Source organism: Polyodon spathula, chromosome 5 (genome assembly GCF_017654505.1).
Source record: "Polyodon spathula isolate WHYD16114869_AA chromosome 5, ASM1765450v1, whole genome shotgun sequence".
NCBI classification, from domain to species: Eukaryota; Metazoa; Chordata; class Actinopteri; order Acipenseriformes; family Polyodontidae; genus Polyodon; species Polyodon spathula.
Window position 1 is genome coordinate 32,374,610 of NC_054538.1, and position 13,884 is coordinate 32,388,493.

General features: G+C 37.3%; 1 protein-coding gene across 1 annotated transcript in view; it reads right to left on the reverse strand.

Moving 5' to 3' along the window:
* Positions 1-303: 303 nt before the first annotated feature.
* LOC121315852 (PH-interacting protein-like) overlaps positions 304-13,884 on the reverse strand; it is a 100,140-nt gene continuing 86,559 nt past the window's right edge. The window contains exons 36-40 of the mRNA XM_041250349.1: positions 12,976-13,128; positions 11,763-11,926; positions 10,618-10,886; positions 5,705-5,866; positions 304-5,237 (exon numbers count right to left, since the gene is read on the reverse strand). Of these exons, the coding sequence (XP_041106283.1) occupies positions 4,483-5,237; positions 5,705-5,866; positions 10,618-10,886; positions 11,763-11,926; positions 12,976-13,128 (1,503 nt within the window). The 3' untranslated portion in view covers positions 304-4,482. The remainder of the gene's footprint in view (positions 5,238-5,704; positions 5,867-10,617; positions 10,887-11,762; positions 11,927-12,975; positions 13,129-13,884) is intronic.

The following is a 13,884-nucleotide window of genomic DNA, read 5'->3' on the forward strand; positions in this document are numbered from 1 at the left end:
GCATAATTCACATGCAACGGAAAGTGCACGTAAAGAATATGCAATGTTCAATGAAACATGATTGCATATAAAAGTGATTTGGCCACTATTAATAATAAATGGAAATACAAATCTTCTAAAAAATAAAGTGAGCTAATATACAGAGGATAATCTAATGTATATCTTCTCCCAAAATTTCAGCAGTATTCAAAATAACTAAACAGGGTTTTTGATCAGTCATATATATATATAAATATATATATATATATATATATATATATATATATATATATATATATATATATATATATATAGACACACACACAGAACATTGCAACTCTTAATTTTGTACCATTTTACAGAAATATTTTGAATACAGTGTAACTTATGTATAAATGTGACCACAAATGACAAAATCCACTTGCTATGCATGGTCAATCAAACTTCACACCCATTTTACTTTTACTTCAAATTAGTTTCTTAATAAAAATGCTAAATAAAATCTCTTAAAATAGTGCACAGCTTCTTTTCAGTTCTTTACAGGGTATATACACTACAACAAAGTGAGTGCAATGTGTTCAGCTTTGCCATTAAGACATTCATCACAGATGGGTGTTGTGGATAGTGTGCACTTTTTATAAGTGACTGATTTCCACGCACATAAATGCACTTGAGGGCCACTGCTCTGAATCGCAGTCTTTGGCAAAATATGTCAAGTTTTAGTGATAAAGAAAGGGAGTGTGTGACTACACAGCAAATCCAATTTTATGTTCAGTGAACAGGGTAAACATTTGAAAACACCCCAAATATACATATAAAAAAAAAAAAAAAAAAAAACATTTATTCTAATGTACACTTTTAGCTATCTCGGACATTGAAAAGTTATACCCTCTTGCCCACTTCCGTCATGCTAGTACCAAGGGCCTTATCTAGTAATCTATCCTCCCCTTTGTAATCACTTGGGTATCTACACAGGTTACAAGTGAGGTTGAATGAATCACAGTTTATAGAATACATTAAAATATGCTTCCCCTTTGCCTCCAGGATTCAAAAGGCTATGAAACACATTTCATGGCCAGCTAAGGATACAAAAGTAGGAAATCCTGGCTACATCATGTCTGAGGCTTATTTTCATGGTTAACCAACAGTGTGAAATGGTCTTTTCATGCGGTGAGACAATGAGTCTCGGCACATAACAGTCCTATTTAAATCTCCTGATTTTCCATCCATGACAGTCCCATTTCAAAGCCTCCATTGCCTTACTTTTTGCTGAGGGTGTTTTGTACTTGAGTGACATCATTTCAATTGATTTGCATGCCATCATGTGGCCAACATTCTGCACTCCATGAAGGAAAGTTCCAATGACAACAATGGCATGCAGCAGAAGTTCCATGGTTCCCAGTCATCTTCTGCTCTTGCACAGCTGGATATAGCTGCACCAACAGGCCTTTTCTATGTTTCAGACACCATCAGTTTTGACATCTTCCAGTACTTCTCTACATCTTGACTTGCTGTGTAAAACAAATCTAGAGAATTTTGTATGCGTACTAAAAAGGATTTATTGAAGAAGCTTCTTTCAGTAATGATAATCCTGTTATCCTTTGTCCTTTATTTCTATGCTGTTTTCTTTGGCTGAGAAGACACAGAATTTTTTATTTTATTTTATTTATTTTTTTACCATTAGATGACCTAAGTTCTTTTAATTGTTGTAACTGCAAAAATAAAATACTAGACAAATAGAAAATAGGGGAACACAACTATGAATGTCTCAGAACAAGAAAATAATACATTTGTTATTGTACAGGCTCTTACACACACAAATCATTAGTTTAAAGTTACTAAATATTTAACTGTTTTTCTATTTCACTTAGCATGGGAGCAAAATCTTAGTAATTCTGTAATTTTTTTAAAAAGAGTTCAAACAGAAAAAAAATTTTTTTTTTTAATTTTATTTATTTTTTTGCTTTACTCCCTTTTCACTTTTTTAAAGCTAGACATTCAATCTGAATGTTTTGCAGCCACCTATTGTGTGGTAGAACCAGCAAAGAAGCTTCCTGATTGGTGGGTGAATGTTAAGGTTTCTAATATTTTATACAAGTGTAATATTTACATAATTCCATGGCTAGTGTTACAACACCCTTGTATACAAGATGTTTCACTTCAATGGGGGTTTCCCAGAAAAATATTACAATAAGTACATTTCAAGTGGTAAATTGTTTATATATTGTAACTTCAACTGAATGATATGTATACAAACTGTAATGTGTTCTCTAATTTTGTTTTTTTTTTCACTAGTTTCTTTTTTCCTACGTACACAAACTTCCAACAAGTATTGTAAAAAAGTTCTGTCCCAATAAGGATGTGCCAAAAACCAAAGTGGATATGTCCATAAATTAATAATTTTGTAAATGTTTTTATTGAGTTGGGGCCTTATCATAATACTTGTATTCACCAAAGGTTGCACAGTGACTAAGGTAGCATCAAAGCAATTGTTTTTACGGTAATATCCACACATTTTGCATAAACTCCTCCAACATAAGTTGTAAATGTCTTGGTGCATACATGTATGCCAGTTATCATACAATCCAAAGATGATGCTAAATAACATGGTGGAAGTATCTTGAAGGAGGATGTTTGCTGCAGCACTTCACTGCCTGCCTGTGCAATTTCAAGGTTCATTTTCTTTTACATTTAAAGTTGAATGCAGTCTCAACACTGCTACAGATAAGATCTAGTCCATAGATTTATCAGAAGTCCAGAGCTTCAGCTTGGCATAAAATGCCCTTCATCCCTGGTATTCAGTGGCCTTAAAACTGCAGTTGTTGTAACATATGATGTTCAAGTCAGATGGCTTTTTTCACAAAAGAATAAAGCTTGAGACTGGAGTAACTGAACATTGTACTATCCATGTTTTCATCACATGCATTTTTAAGTCTTTAAATTGGCTTGGCAAAAGTTTTAAAAGTAGGGATATTTTTTCATGCCTTTTTTCACCATATCTTTGATTCATCCTTGTGTGTGTATATATATATATATATATATATATATATATATATATATATATATATATATATATATATATATATATATAAATGTTGATCACACACCAAGCCTGTTCAGCCATCAGCTGAACCGTAGGAAATGCATCAATCTGGCAACATGCAAGGTATGTACATATAACCTGTGTGGCACACCCAAGCAATGGTGGTCATCTGTGATTCTTCACTGAAAAAACCAATAGTGCAAACTAAAAATGAATAATGTTTGAGAGCCATGCTTACAGATAAATCTAAAAGCCCCTTTCACACTGGCATACTCTACCCAGGTCGGAACCTACCCAGGAAGGATCCGGCGTCATGCGGGTCGGCTATGATTTCACACTTTTTTTGATAAAGCTGGGTTGATCTGGGTGATAGGCGCAAGTGAACAACACGGGTATGAATGCCCTGGAAGCAGCTTGTTACAGACGCTTCCATCTAAGCGTCTCCGGATTGAACCACTGGTCCAAATGTTAATAAACAAAAACGTTTCTTGCGGAAGTGAAACCTTCATGCAGGTGTGGCGGTTTGTTAGTTCGTCGGCTGTCAAGCATTTTGTCTCACTCAGCCCGGGTCAATTCGTGTCAACCCACATACTGAGCAGGGTCACTGGGACCCGGTTTAACCAGGGTACGACCCAGGTACGTGGTTTCACACTACAGAGGATTGTAACCCAAGCAGCCAGAACCCGGGTCTGGACCTGGGTAGAAGTGCCAGTGTGAAAGGGACTTAAGAGTACATCATAAACAAGATTCTGTATATTATGATTAAAAGTATTTTAAACTAAGAAGTCTTAAACTCAGTGCACCTAAATGACAATGGCCCTGGTGAATGATTGGCTTTGTATGAAATCCGCTTTAAAGACAGACCTTCAGCAGCGCACAAGAATGTTGTATTCCACAAAAGGTGTCTTGGGAAATGGATACACATTCTTATTTAACATGAGCTTAAATGGGCTCCTAAAATTTCATGATAAGTTAAGGGAACACTTTGGAATGACTATTCCATTGGTACTTGGTCCTTTGCTTATAAAATGTATATTGTCCTATGTAAATGTTATTAAACCCAAGATGGAGCTGTACTGTTTTCAAACAGATAACAGAAAAGCTTTTCATGTGTAATTTACATGAATATTTACTTGAAGTCAGGCCACCATAAACCAGACTATCCTCTTTAAACAACAGGTCTTGTTGGACATTTTAATTATAAAACAGACTTTTATACTCTGGGTATTTAGTATTATCACGTTCAAAACAGTATTAATTAAAAAGGAGAAAATATTCTATATCAAAGTTTGGGCAAAGGGCCCGATTTTGGTCCCAAAGTAGGTAGGCTAACCACTGAATATACAAAAATTAGCAGCAAGAATTGCAGTGTCCTCAAGTGCCCTAGCTTAAGCTTTACCTGGATATCGCAAGTTACCAAAGTCTTTCTGTTAGTTTATTCTTTAGTTTTAGGTTGTGGTTTACCAGCCAATTAGATTTGCTTTTGCTTTTTCAGTCAGTTTCCGAACTCGCCCCTTACTGGAAGTCCCAAAGGTTAAAGACGAATCTTCAAACAGCAGCTGCCTCTGCTCTTCCTCGGAGTCATCTTCATTGTAGAAAGCTGTCCTTCGACCCTGATTTCTGGTTCTCATGGGGAATTTACAGCCTTTGTCATTGCTCTGTTCCTGAACCCCCTCAACCTCCTCTTCAGTCCTCTCATCAGCCTCCTCTTCAGTCTTCTCATCCTCCTCCTCCTCCTCCTCCTCCTCTTCCCATGTCCGTTCTACAGTCCTTTCAATCCTCCCACTGCTTCGTGTCTGCATCTTTGGGCTCACTTCGGTGGGTGCAGAAGGCATTTCAGGTGTCTTTTTCATTCCTTTGGGTTTCCTGCCCCGGCGAGACTTCTGTACTATAGGACTTTGCTCAGAGCTAGTGTCTGCCACAGCAGAGGTGCCTGCCTCGTCACTGGTCGACTGGTCCCTTTCCTCTTCCTCTGTCGTTGTAGTTCTATTTTCTAGCTCATTTCCTCTCATGGATTCCAATTCTTTTTTGCTTTTACGTCCCCTTTTTTTCCCAGAAGGCTTCACAACAGTTTCTGGCATCACAGCAGATGCTGCTTTTGCGATGGTCATTGCCTTTGGTTTTCGACCTCTTCTGACCACGTCATTTGAACCATGTCCACCGTGTCCGTTCAGCTGCAAGCTTTTCTGTGCCCTCAAGCTATCTTGGGAATTCACTGAAAATCAAAGAAAATTTGAAAATTAAGATAGCTCACAAGGCTGCTCACAATTAATTGAGAAATTGTTTTAAATGCCTCTTAATGAGTTGTAGAATTTTATGTTATTATTAAAGTCTTTGATCCTATACAGGCAGTACAGTCCAGTTCACTATGTGCAATGTTCATGAGAAGGACGCATTATCGTCCTTGATTGTTTATATCTTTAGGAAGGCATTATCCAAGGCAACAAACTAGGACTACCACCACAGCATGTGCGTCTGAACAACTGCTTAAAACAGACACCACTTGTTGAATGAAGGGTTTCAAAATGATATAATATAATGTAACTTAAAGAATGCAGCACTTTCACAAACACCCTACATACCTTTCTTTAAATGGTAGTGCAAAAGTTGTCAATTGAGTTTACAACCACTGTATAAAACCTTTAGCACGACTGCATTGGCCTTTGTCTTCTTAGTTCTTACCCTGCTGCTGGCTTAATGATGCCGTCACTTTCCGTTTCACCTTCCTTTGCTCTCCAGCACTTTCTGCAGTGGAGGAACTCCTTGTGTTCTCAGTATCACTTGAGAGGCAAGGAGAAGATACAGTGTTCTGTGCCTTGAAATGCTTGTTAGGACTATCTGTCACTGAAAAAAGAAAACAGTTATATTGGGGGCATTTTTCTTCCAGTACAGGATCTTAAATCTAAATGCAAAATGGTAATATTATTAAAATACTTAATATATAACTTGAAAAATTAAAACTGCTGTGTACTAAAAGGAGCAAAATCAAGAAGAAAAAACACAAAAATATAAATAATTGATATAAAAAAAAATCAATTACATGAGGACGTTTCTATTTCAGCTGGATGGAAAAAGTATTTATATATATGTGTGTGTGTGTGTGTGTGTGTGTATATATATATATATATATATATATATATATACACACACAGGCTGTCCTCGCACTTACGACACAATTGGTTCCTGAAAGTCGTATTGTAAGTCGAAGCACATTTTCCCGTAGGAACAATGTTATAAATTGGGGTTACGTTCCTGACTCTTCAGCTACATAATACAGTTTTACAAAAATTACCCGTTATATTGTACTCATGCAAATATTTATTTAGCTCTTTGCACTCAGTGCTTACGCGCATATTACTCAGACACCTACCTGGCTTGTTTAAAAGTACAGACTCAGGGCTTTCCAGTGACGTATTCAGTGTGTGTATGTGGTACTCCTAGAAGGAACTACGATCGCCTGTTAAACCGCGTAGGTTTCGTTTTCAGTCAATTGCTCTTATCAGACATTGTTAATGGCAAATAAAAAAAAAAAAAAAGAAAAAAGCTAGACGGAGTCAGGGTGACCACGACAGATACTGCAGTTCGGACACCGAGCTGCGCACATAACGCATGGCTCAGGTCTCGCCGTGTCGTAAATAATGTATCAATGTTGTAAAGTCGAAGCAGGGTAATAATGCAAAAGAGTCGTAAGTGCCGTGCGTCTTAAGTCGAGGATCGTCTGTATGTATGTATGTATGTATGTATGTATGGATACACACACACAGGTACCCAGATCTTGGCACCTGGTTTTCCAGAAGTATTTGTCAGAATCTGGAGGTGCATATCTAGCAAGAGACAATGCAGGTATGCAAAAGAGAAGATACAATCTAAGAAAATGTCCAGTATTTCTGAACTATGTTGCATTATTTATAAAGAAAATATAAAAAAGTTGTATACTGCAAGTGCCAAAATAGGATAGTATAATGGTATCAATAGCATACTAAAACAGGACAATTTTGGCACAATTATACTTACAGTATACTACTTTTTTGTAAGGGATAATATTGGATTCTGATCCAAACAACTATGGGAGGTAAAAAATAACAAATATGAAATAACAAATGTGCATGTAGCCTATATTAAGCGTATAAGTCAAATACTAAATACAGTACACCCTCGCTATAACAACCCTGTTTGGGTCCAAAGCCTTTTGTTCTCTATAGTAAAAGGATCAAAACGAACAATGTAAGCTGCTGGAGTAAGTTAAGGAAATCACCTTAGATAAAGGCATTAGCTAAACTATTAATATTAGTACTGTTTTTACTCTTTGATTTTATTTACTATTACAGTATTTGTCACTACTACCACTAATAATAATAATAATAATAATAATAATAATAATAATAATAATAACAACAACGAGACTGTGAATAAAAGCAGAATTACAAGTACAGTACCTATCTGTGGCATGCTGCATGCAGTATTCTGGCTATATCCTATTCGTTGAAGAACACAGTACAACCCCCCCACCCCCAGCCCCCCCAAAAAGAAACAAAACAAAAGACGCATCAAAGTTTCAGTTTTGTTTCAATTGCAAATGTTAACTGAAATCTTGGTTCCTTATTAAAAAAAAAAAAAACAAACACATCAATGTTGCTTTGCCATGCCGGTTGCATAGAACTGTATGAGCCAACATCAGCAGCAGTTTAATAATTTTTTTTAAACCAGTATTTAAATCGTATAATAAGGCCATATAGCGAGGATGTAAATAATATATCTACACTCGGCTGACGGTCTGAATTGTGAATTGGACCCGAGACTGTTGCTGCACTCAGTACTGTAAGTTACAAGCAACCACCATATATCTAAAATAAAATTACCGGTAAATTGTACTGAATCACATTAAAGAAATGAAAAAAGCAATGTTAACATGCTACATTTATACACACCATAGGAGCTACAGAAAGCGTTTTTTTTTTAATCCGAGTCAGTGATAATAACTATTGTTTTGTATTCATTTTTTTTTTTTTTTCTGGGTTGGAAAATAACCTTAACGACTTAATAAAGGTAACAACAAGATAACGAAATGTGAATCTTGGTGAGCAGAATACAGTAGCTTGTAATTCCAGTTTGTAACTTTGTTTTAAAAAAATCATAGCCTTCAATATAAATATATATTTTGGCTGTCATAGTGTCCATTTTACCCATCGTTTCACTGGAGCAGAATGAGTCATGTGACATATACAAGTGCTCTGACTGGATAGGATTGCTTGAGTTGTCAGGATGTTGTCAGGGGTGTTACACAGGGCAATCCTCGCAGGATTTGATCACAAGCAATATAGCTGCTACTAGTAAATTGCCGTTTGAGCTGCTGACCCGCTTTCCAGATCAATTATTATTAATAATAAAAAATAATCGTTGTGATACTAGTAAAACTACTGATTTTTTCAAGACTTTCATAACAGAGACATGTTTTTTCAAGTATTTTCAATACCTGGAAATCCGTTTACTGTGTTATTGTTTTTTGTAAAACATTGATATCCTGTCAGTTAAGAAAAGGTTTAATGCAAAAGCTTGTTTTAACGTTGTCTTTATTACGCTGGCCAGTGTCCTCGGCTCACCACACACCAGCGCCCCGTGTACAATGGCCTGGGTGACAACGGGCTTGCCTGTAAGCTGCCCAGAGCTGCGTTGGCTGTAGCTCTTCGTTGGCTGCATGGCGTGCCTGCAGGAGTGAAAAGAAGCAGTCGGCTGACGGCACACGCTTCGGAGGACAGTGTGTGTTTGTCTTTGCCTCTCCTGAGTGGTAGTGGTGAGCCGAGCCTAAAATACAACTGGATATTTCAAACTGGGAGAAAAACAGGGTAAAATCAACTGGAAACTATTAAAATAACGAGAAGATCAAGACTAATGGTACTGTCATAACGCTCCCTCGGTCTGAAAGAAAGAATGTTGTTTCACCAAGAACAAGTTGCAGAATTGTGAGGAAGGTTAATAACAATCCGAGATTGACTGCCAAAGATATTCAAAGTGAATTGGCTGCAGGTGGGACTGGGGTTTCCATTTCAACCATAGGTCGAGTATTGCATGGTGAAGGGATTAATGGTTGCAGGCCAGGTAAAGACACCCTTAGGAAAACGTCACAAGGACAATCGATTAAAGTTTGCAAAACGGCATTTATATAATGGCCAAAGGTTTTGTGGCGTGATTGGGAAAAAAAAAAAAAATAAATAAAAAAAAAAAAAAAAAAAACTATTTGGTCACGCTGATAGTTGTTACAGTTGGAGAAAGTCTGATGAGGCGTACAAAGAAAAGAACACCATACCTACTGTCAAGCATGGAGGTGGTAATATCCTTCTATGGGAATGTTTTTCCTCTAATGGAAATTTTGTTTCAATCCATGGTATAACGGATTCCATAGCATACCAAAAGATAGTGGCCAATCATCTGAAACCCTCTGCTACAAAACCTGGTTTAAAGCGCAACTGGACGTTCCAACACAATTCCAAAAATTATTGTAGAAATCTGTTTCTACACACCTAACTTTTTTCCCCTCATTCACAAAAGTAAAACTTTTACTATTAAAAATCTTTCCTATTACGATTTATTTTCGAGAAATTTCTAGAAATTATAATTACACATTTTTTTCAAAATCGCCAGTAATGCCAATTATTTGGGCAAGTCTAGTTTTGCATTTCTACACTCTCCCCTACCAGCTTCCAAGTGCGTGCCACGGTACCTGCTTCCAGCAGGGGTGCTGAAAAGGCAGGCCACGAGGGCTGGTTTTAATAGTGGTTACTATTACAAGTTTGGTCCACTTTTATTGTGCCTGAAAAACACAAGCTAAGTTAGTAGAAACAATTGGGTCAACCTTGACCACTTTTAGTTGTGCCTATTTGCTTTGTGCTGGGCAAGTTTGCCCCAACAGTTTTTTGAAACTTGGCTTGTGTTTTTGATATCTCCACTTCAAATGGCTGGGTACTTCATAACCTGGCGTTTATGTGCTTTATGCAGCCCTGAAGTAATAAATATATACTGTTTGTATACACTCTGAATGATTTATGCATTGACTCAGTTACTCTGCTATTTTCATTGCAATGGTTTCTATTGGTATTGTAAGGGTCTCAATAGGGGTTAAAATGTTTAAAGTGAATGATAAATCATTGTAAACTTTTCATGCTGTGTTTAAAAAAAAAAAAAGACATACACATAATTTACTTACTTAATATCTTGGTATCCCCGAATAGATAATCATTTCCTCTTATAAAATATACTAAATGCTTTACTGACCAGGACATCTCACAGGTACAATGGTACCCTGAAATGTACTGTTTTTCTAAAAAAAAAAAAACACAACTGGGAGTGGGGAGTTTGTAACCAGATAAATTTACTCAAGACTACTTTCTCATTAAACATATTGGTATCACTGTATAGAGTGAGGAGAAATGGGTAATACAATCCCCACCTCTAGTCTTGCTGTAAATCATTTGTTGGTGCCAGTCCTGTGTGTGTACAATCAGTTGATGCTTTTTCTTCCAATTCAAATTTACAGCTCTGACAGAAAGCAGTTCTTTAGGGATGTACAGAAATTGTAAATTAGACTAAATTCTTCCTACCTGGTTTGCCGTGTGCAGTGAGGGAAGTATTGTTTTTTGAAGTAGATGACTTTTCTCCAGATGATGTAGCTGGATGCTCTGTGACAGAAAGGTTTTCAAACCGCCTAGTGCTTCTTGTTCGAACCACAGCTGAAGATTCCACAGCTTTACCGTTCATCTGAGCAGCAGCCTGGCGGAGTGCTGGGGAGCGAGAAGCTCCCAGGGAATGAGAGGAGATCGAGGGCTCTGGCTTCACCTGAGACTTCACTGCCCGACGCTTTCTTTCAGGGCTGTGAACAGGAAGCAAGACAATTCTTTTCACAACACTCAATGGGACTGACTGTTTGGTACACAGCTATAAATACATCTCAGGCAATATCTGAATGCCCTCTCTATCACACAGTAACCTAAAAAGTCACTGACCTGAAGCTGTGCAATACACATTACAAAACTAGAGTTTACGGTGTTAAAAAATGCTTCTTCAAACATAGTCTATGCAGAGAGGGAGATGAACGGCTTCAAGACAGTTCTTGCTATTTGGTTTTGCTCTGGCGGCAAATAAAAGGAAAACAAATGGCAAAGCTGATGAGCTGTATCAACAGTCAACCTGAATTAGTTTTACTGGTTTAGTGCTGTTCTGTACCCAATTACTCGTCGACTTCTTTCTTTACAACACATGATGAATGAAAACTTGTTGAAACTGAGAACACTAGACTATCAGCAGATTTCTCTTTCATTTTGCTGTTAACCCAGTACAGCTTAGTAAACAGTCTGTAAACATAATCTGTGCACGCATGTAAAAGTTGATACCTTACTGTAGTTTTGAACTTTTATGGTCTCTACTGGTAAGCCAGATTAAATATTAGGCTTTTTAAAATTTTAGCTTAATGCTAAAATACCAGATGCACTTATACATTTTCTACACTGATGTACAGTACATCACCGAGTACATATTATACAAGTTCAACACAGGTTTTCTTTTTTTTGTTTGCTTATTATTCAGTGTTTGTACTGGTCATTTCAGGATTGCTAAACATTGTTAATATTGTATTGCAAAAGTCAGCAAACTGTTCATACAATCAATTATCAATTTCTGCTCAAATCTGCTTTTACATTCTAAAGGGTGATTGTATCTGTATCCCTTTCTGAGTGCTTTGGAAACAAACCTTGATGCAGCACTGCTGGAAGGGGAGGCACTTCTCCGCCTTTTCTTCTTCTGTCTGGTTAGATTTTTTGCTGCATGGAATCGATGGGCAGACTTATAGGTAGACAGAATAATACTGACATGTTCTTCAAACAGAGCTGAAAGCCGCAGGCTCATGCTGTAAATCTGGAAAAAAGGAAAATTAAAATGCCTCTTTTTAAAACAAACAAATAACTGCGTTGGGTATCCACAGTGTTACCTTTAGGGTGTCCTGGTTTTCCAGTTTATTCAAATACATGCCTTCCAGACACTTAGGTTATTTTCAAAGGCGATCTGCTGGAAGATCGCATTATTTAGAGCGTTTTTTTTTTTTTCACCCTTTTTCCCCACCAATTCAGTATTTTCTAAAGCCAAGGAAAACATGGCAGAACTCTGCTAGTTTGGTTCATTAGTTATGCTGACTATTTCTTTTGATGGAATATGTAATGATCTAAGAATATGTGGCTATTTTCTAAATACGAAAGTGGTGGATAATGGAAACTTCCACCAGTTAGCTTTCCACCTGTTTCAGCACTGTCAAAACGACTATACACCATTTTTCATTAATTTTCATTTTTGCACATTGCAGTTATACCTCACTTCAAAACTACAACTCGGATCATTTGTTTCAATCATGTTTGTTTGTTTTATGCTGTCCTAATTAAACAAGTGATTGGTAACTGAATGGAAATAAGAATTTGCCCTTGTGTTCATCTTTTGCGTTTTCACTAACTGGTTCGGCACAATTTTTGATTGTGTTTCTATAGCATTTGCAAACACAATTGAACTGGAAGTATTTTTTCGGCGGATAAAACCGCTCAAATGCTCATACTTATTCATTTAGAAATGCAGAAAATTATGCAGGAAATGTGATCCGCCGTGGGATAAAACAGAGGATCATGTTAGAAAATACGCAGATATTTCATGGATTAACCTGTGGAAAAATTCTGCGGATTTTGCCATTTCCATCGAAAATGAAACCCCTTTCAAAAAATCGGGCCCTTAATCTCCATTAAATCTCGAGGTATGGCCAATGAGAATTTATGGAATAAATTGAGACGTAATACAGAAGGGTAACACAACCAACCTAAATGAAGCAACACCTTCAAATATTGTTTCTCTCTCTGAAAAAACATGGAGCAAAATGGTGCAGTCCAGCACAAAGTGTGCAAAATCATTAAAATGTATCCTTTTACCCTTGACTTCTTGCTTGGTGTGTAAGCCTTGGAATTGCTAAATATAAGCCTCACATCCTTGCACAGCTGTGTCGGTGACTCATAGTTTCCAGCCTGAAGAGTCTTTCGCACCGTACTGAAGTCCATTGGGGTGTCAATGATGTCCCTGTAATCCTACAAGGGAAATAAATAAATACATAAATAATAATGTGAGCCAGCCCACAAGTTCACCAGCAGGAGGCGTTCATGGTGGACAAACCCACAGGTGTTGCACATAACACAACGATAGACCTATGGTCAGCGCATGACGTCAAGGAGTTAACGAGCAAACAGGCTGCAAGTGTGGTTAGGTAGGGGATCAGGGTTATACCAGGATTAATTCTCATTAGCCTTAACTGGCCCACACCTGTAGCCCTGTAACCGACCAATTCCTGAAAACCTTTAAAAGAAAGCCTTCACAGCCAGTTGAGGTTGGCTTCCGAGTAATGAGCAGCGTGGGCTTATCTACACCCACGACTGAACGGCAATACAAAGAGAAGCAGAAACTGCCTTTGCATCTGCGATCATCTTTCCTGTGCTACTGCTTTTGGAATTAAATACAGCAAAGTGGAAAGAGACGGCGCTGTTTTTTCCTAGGCTAGGGGACAGCTGAAGCCAATAAACGACCTGGTAGAACCCAGAAACAAATTGCTTATTCGCCAACTGGACTTGGTTAACTGTCCAGTTAGTTTAAATAGTTTTTTTTCTCATTATATGAATCCTGTTTGAACTGTCTATTTTTTAAGTTTTTTTTGGATGTACACAAAAGTTTTAAATTAAAAAAATAAATAAATGTGGGACATTTTGGACCAAAGCCCTTCTTCAGCCATGTAGAAAGAAAAGTAAACACTGTGCAGTGGACTACTGATTACGGCAATTTTCTTTTCTTTC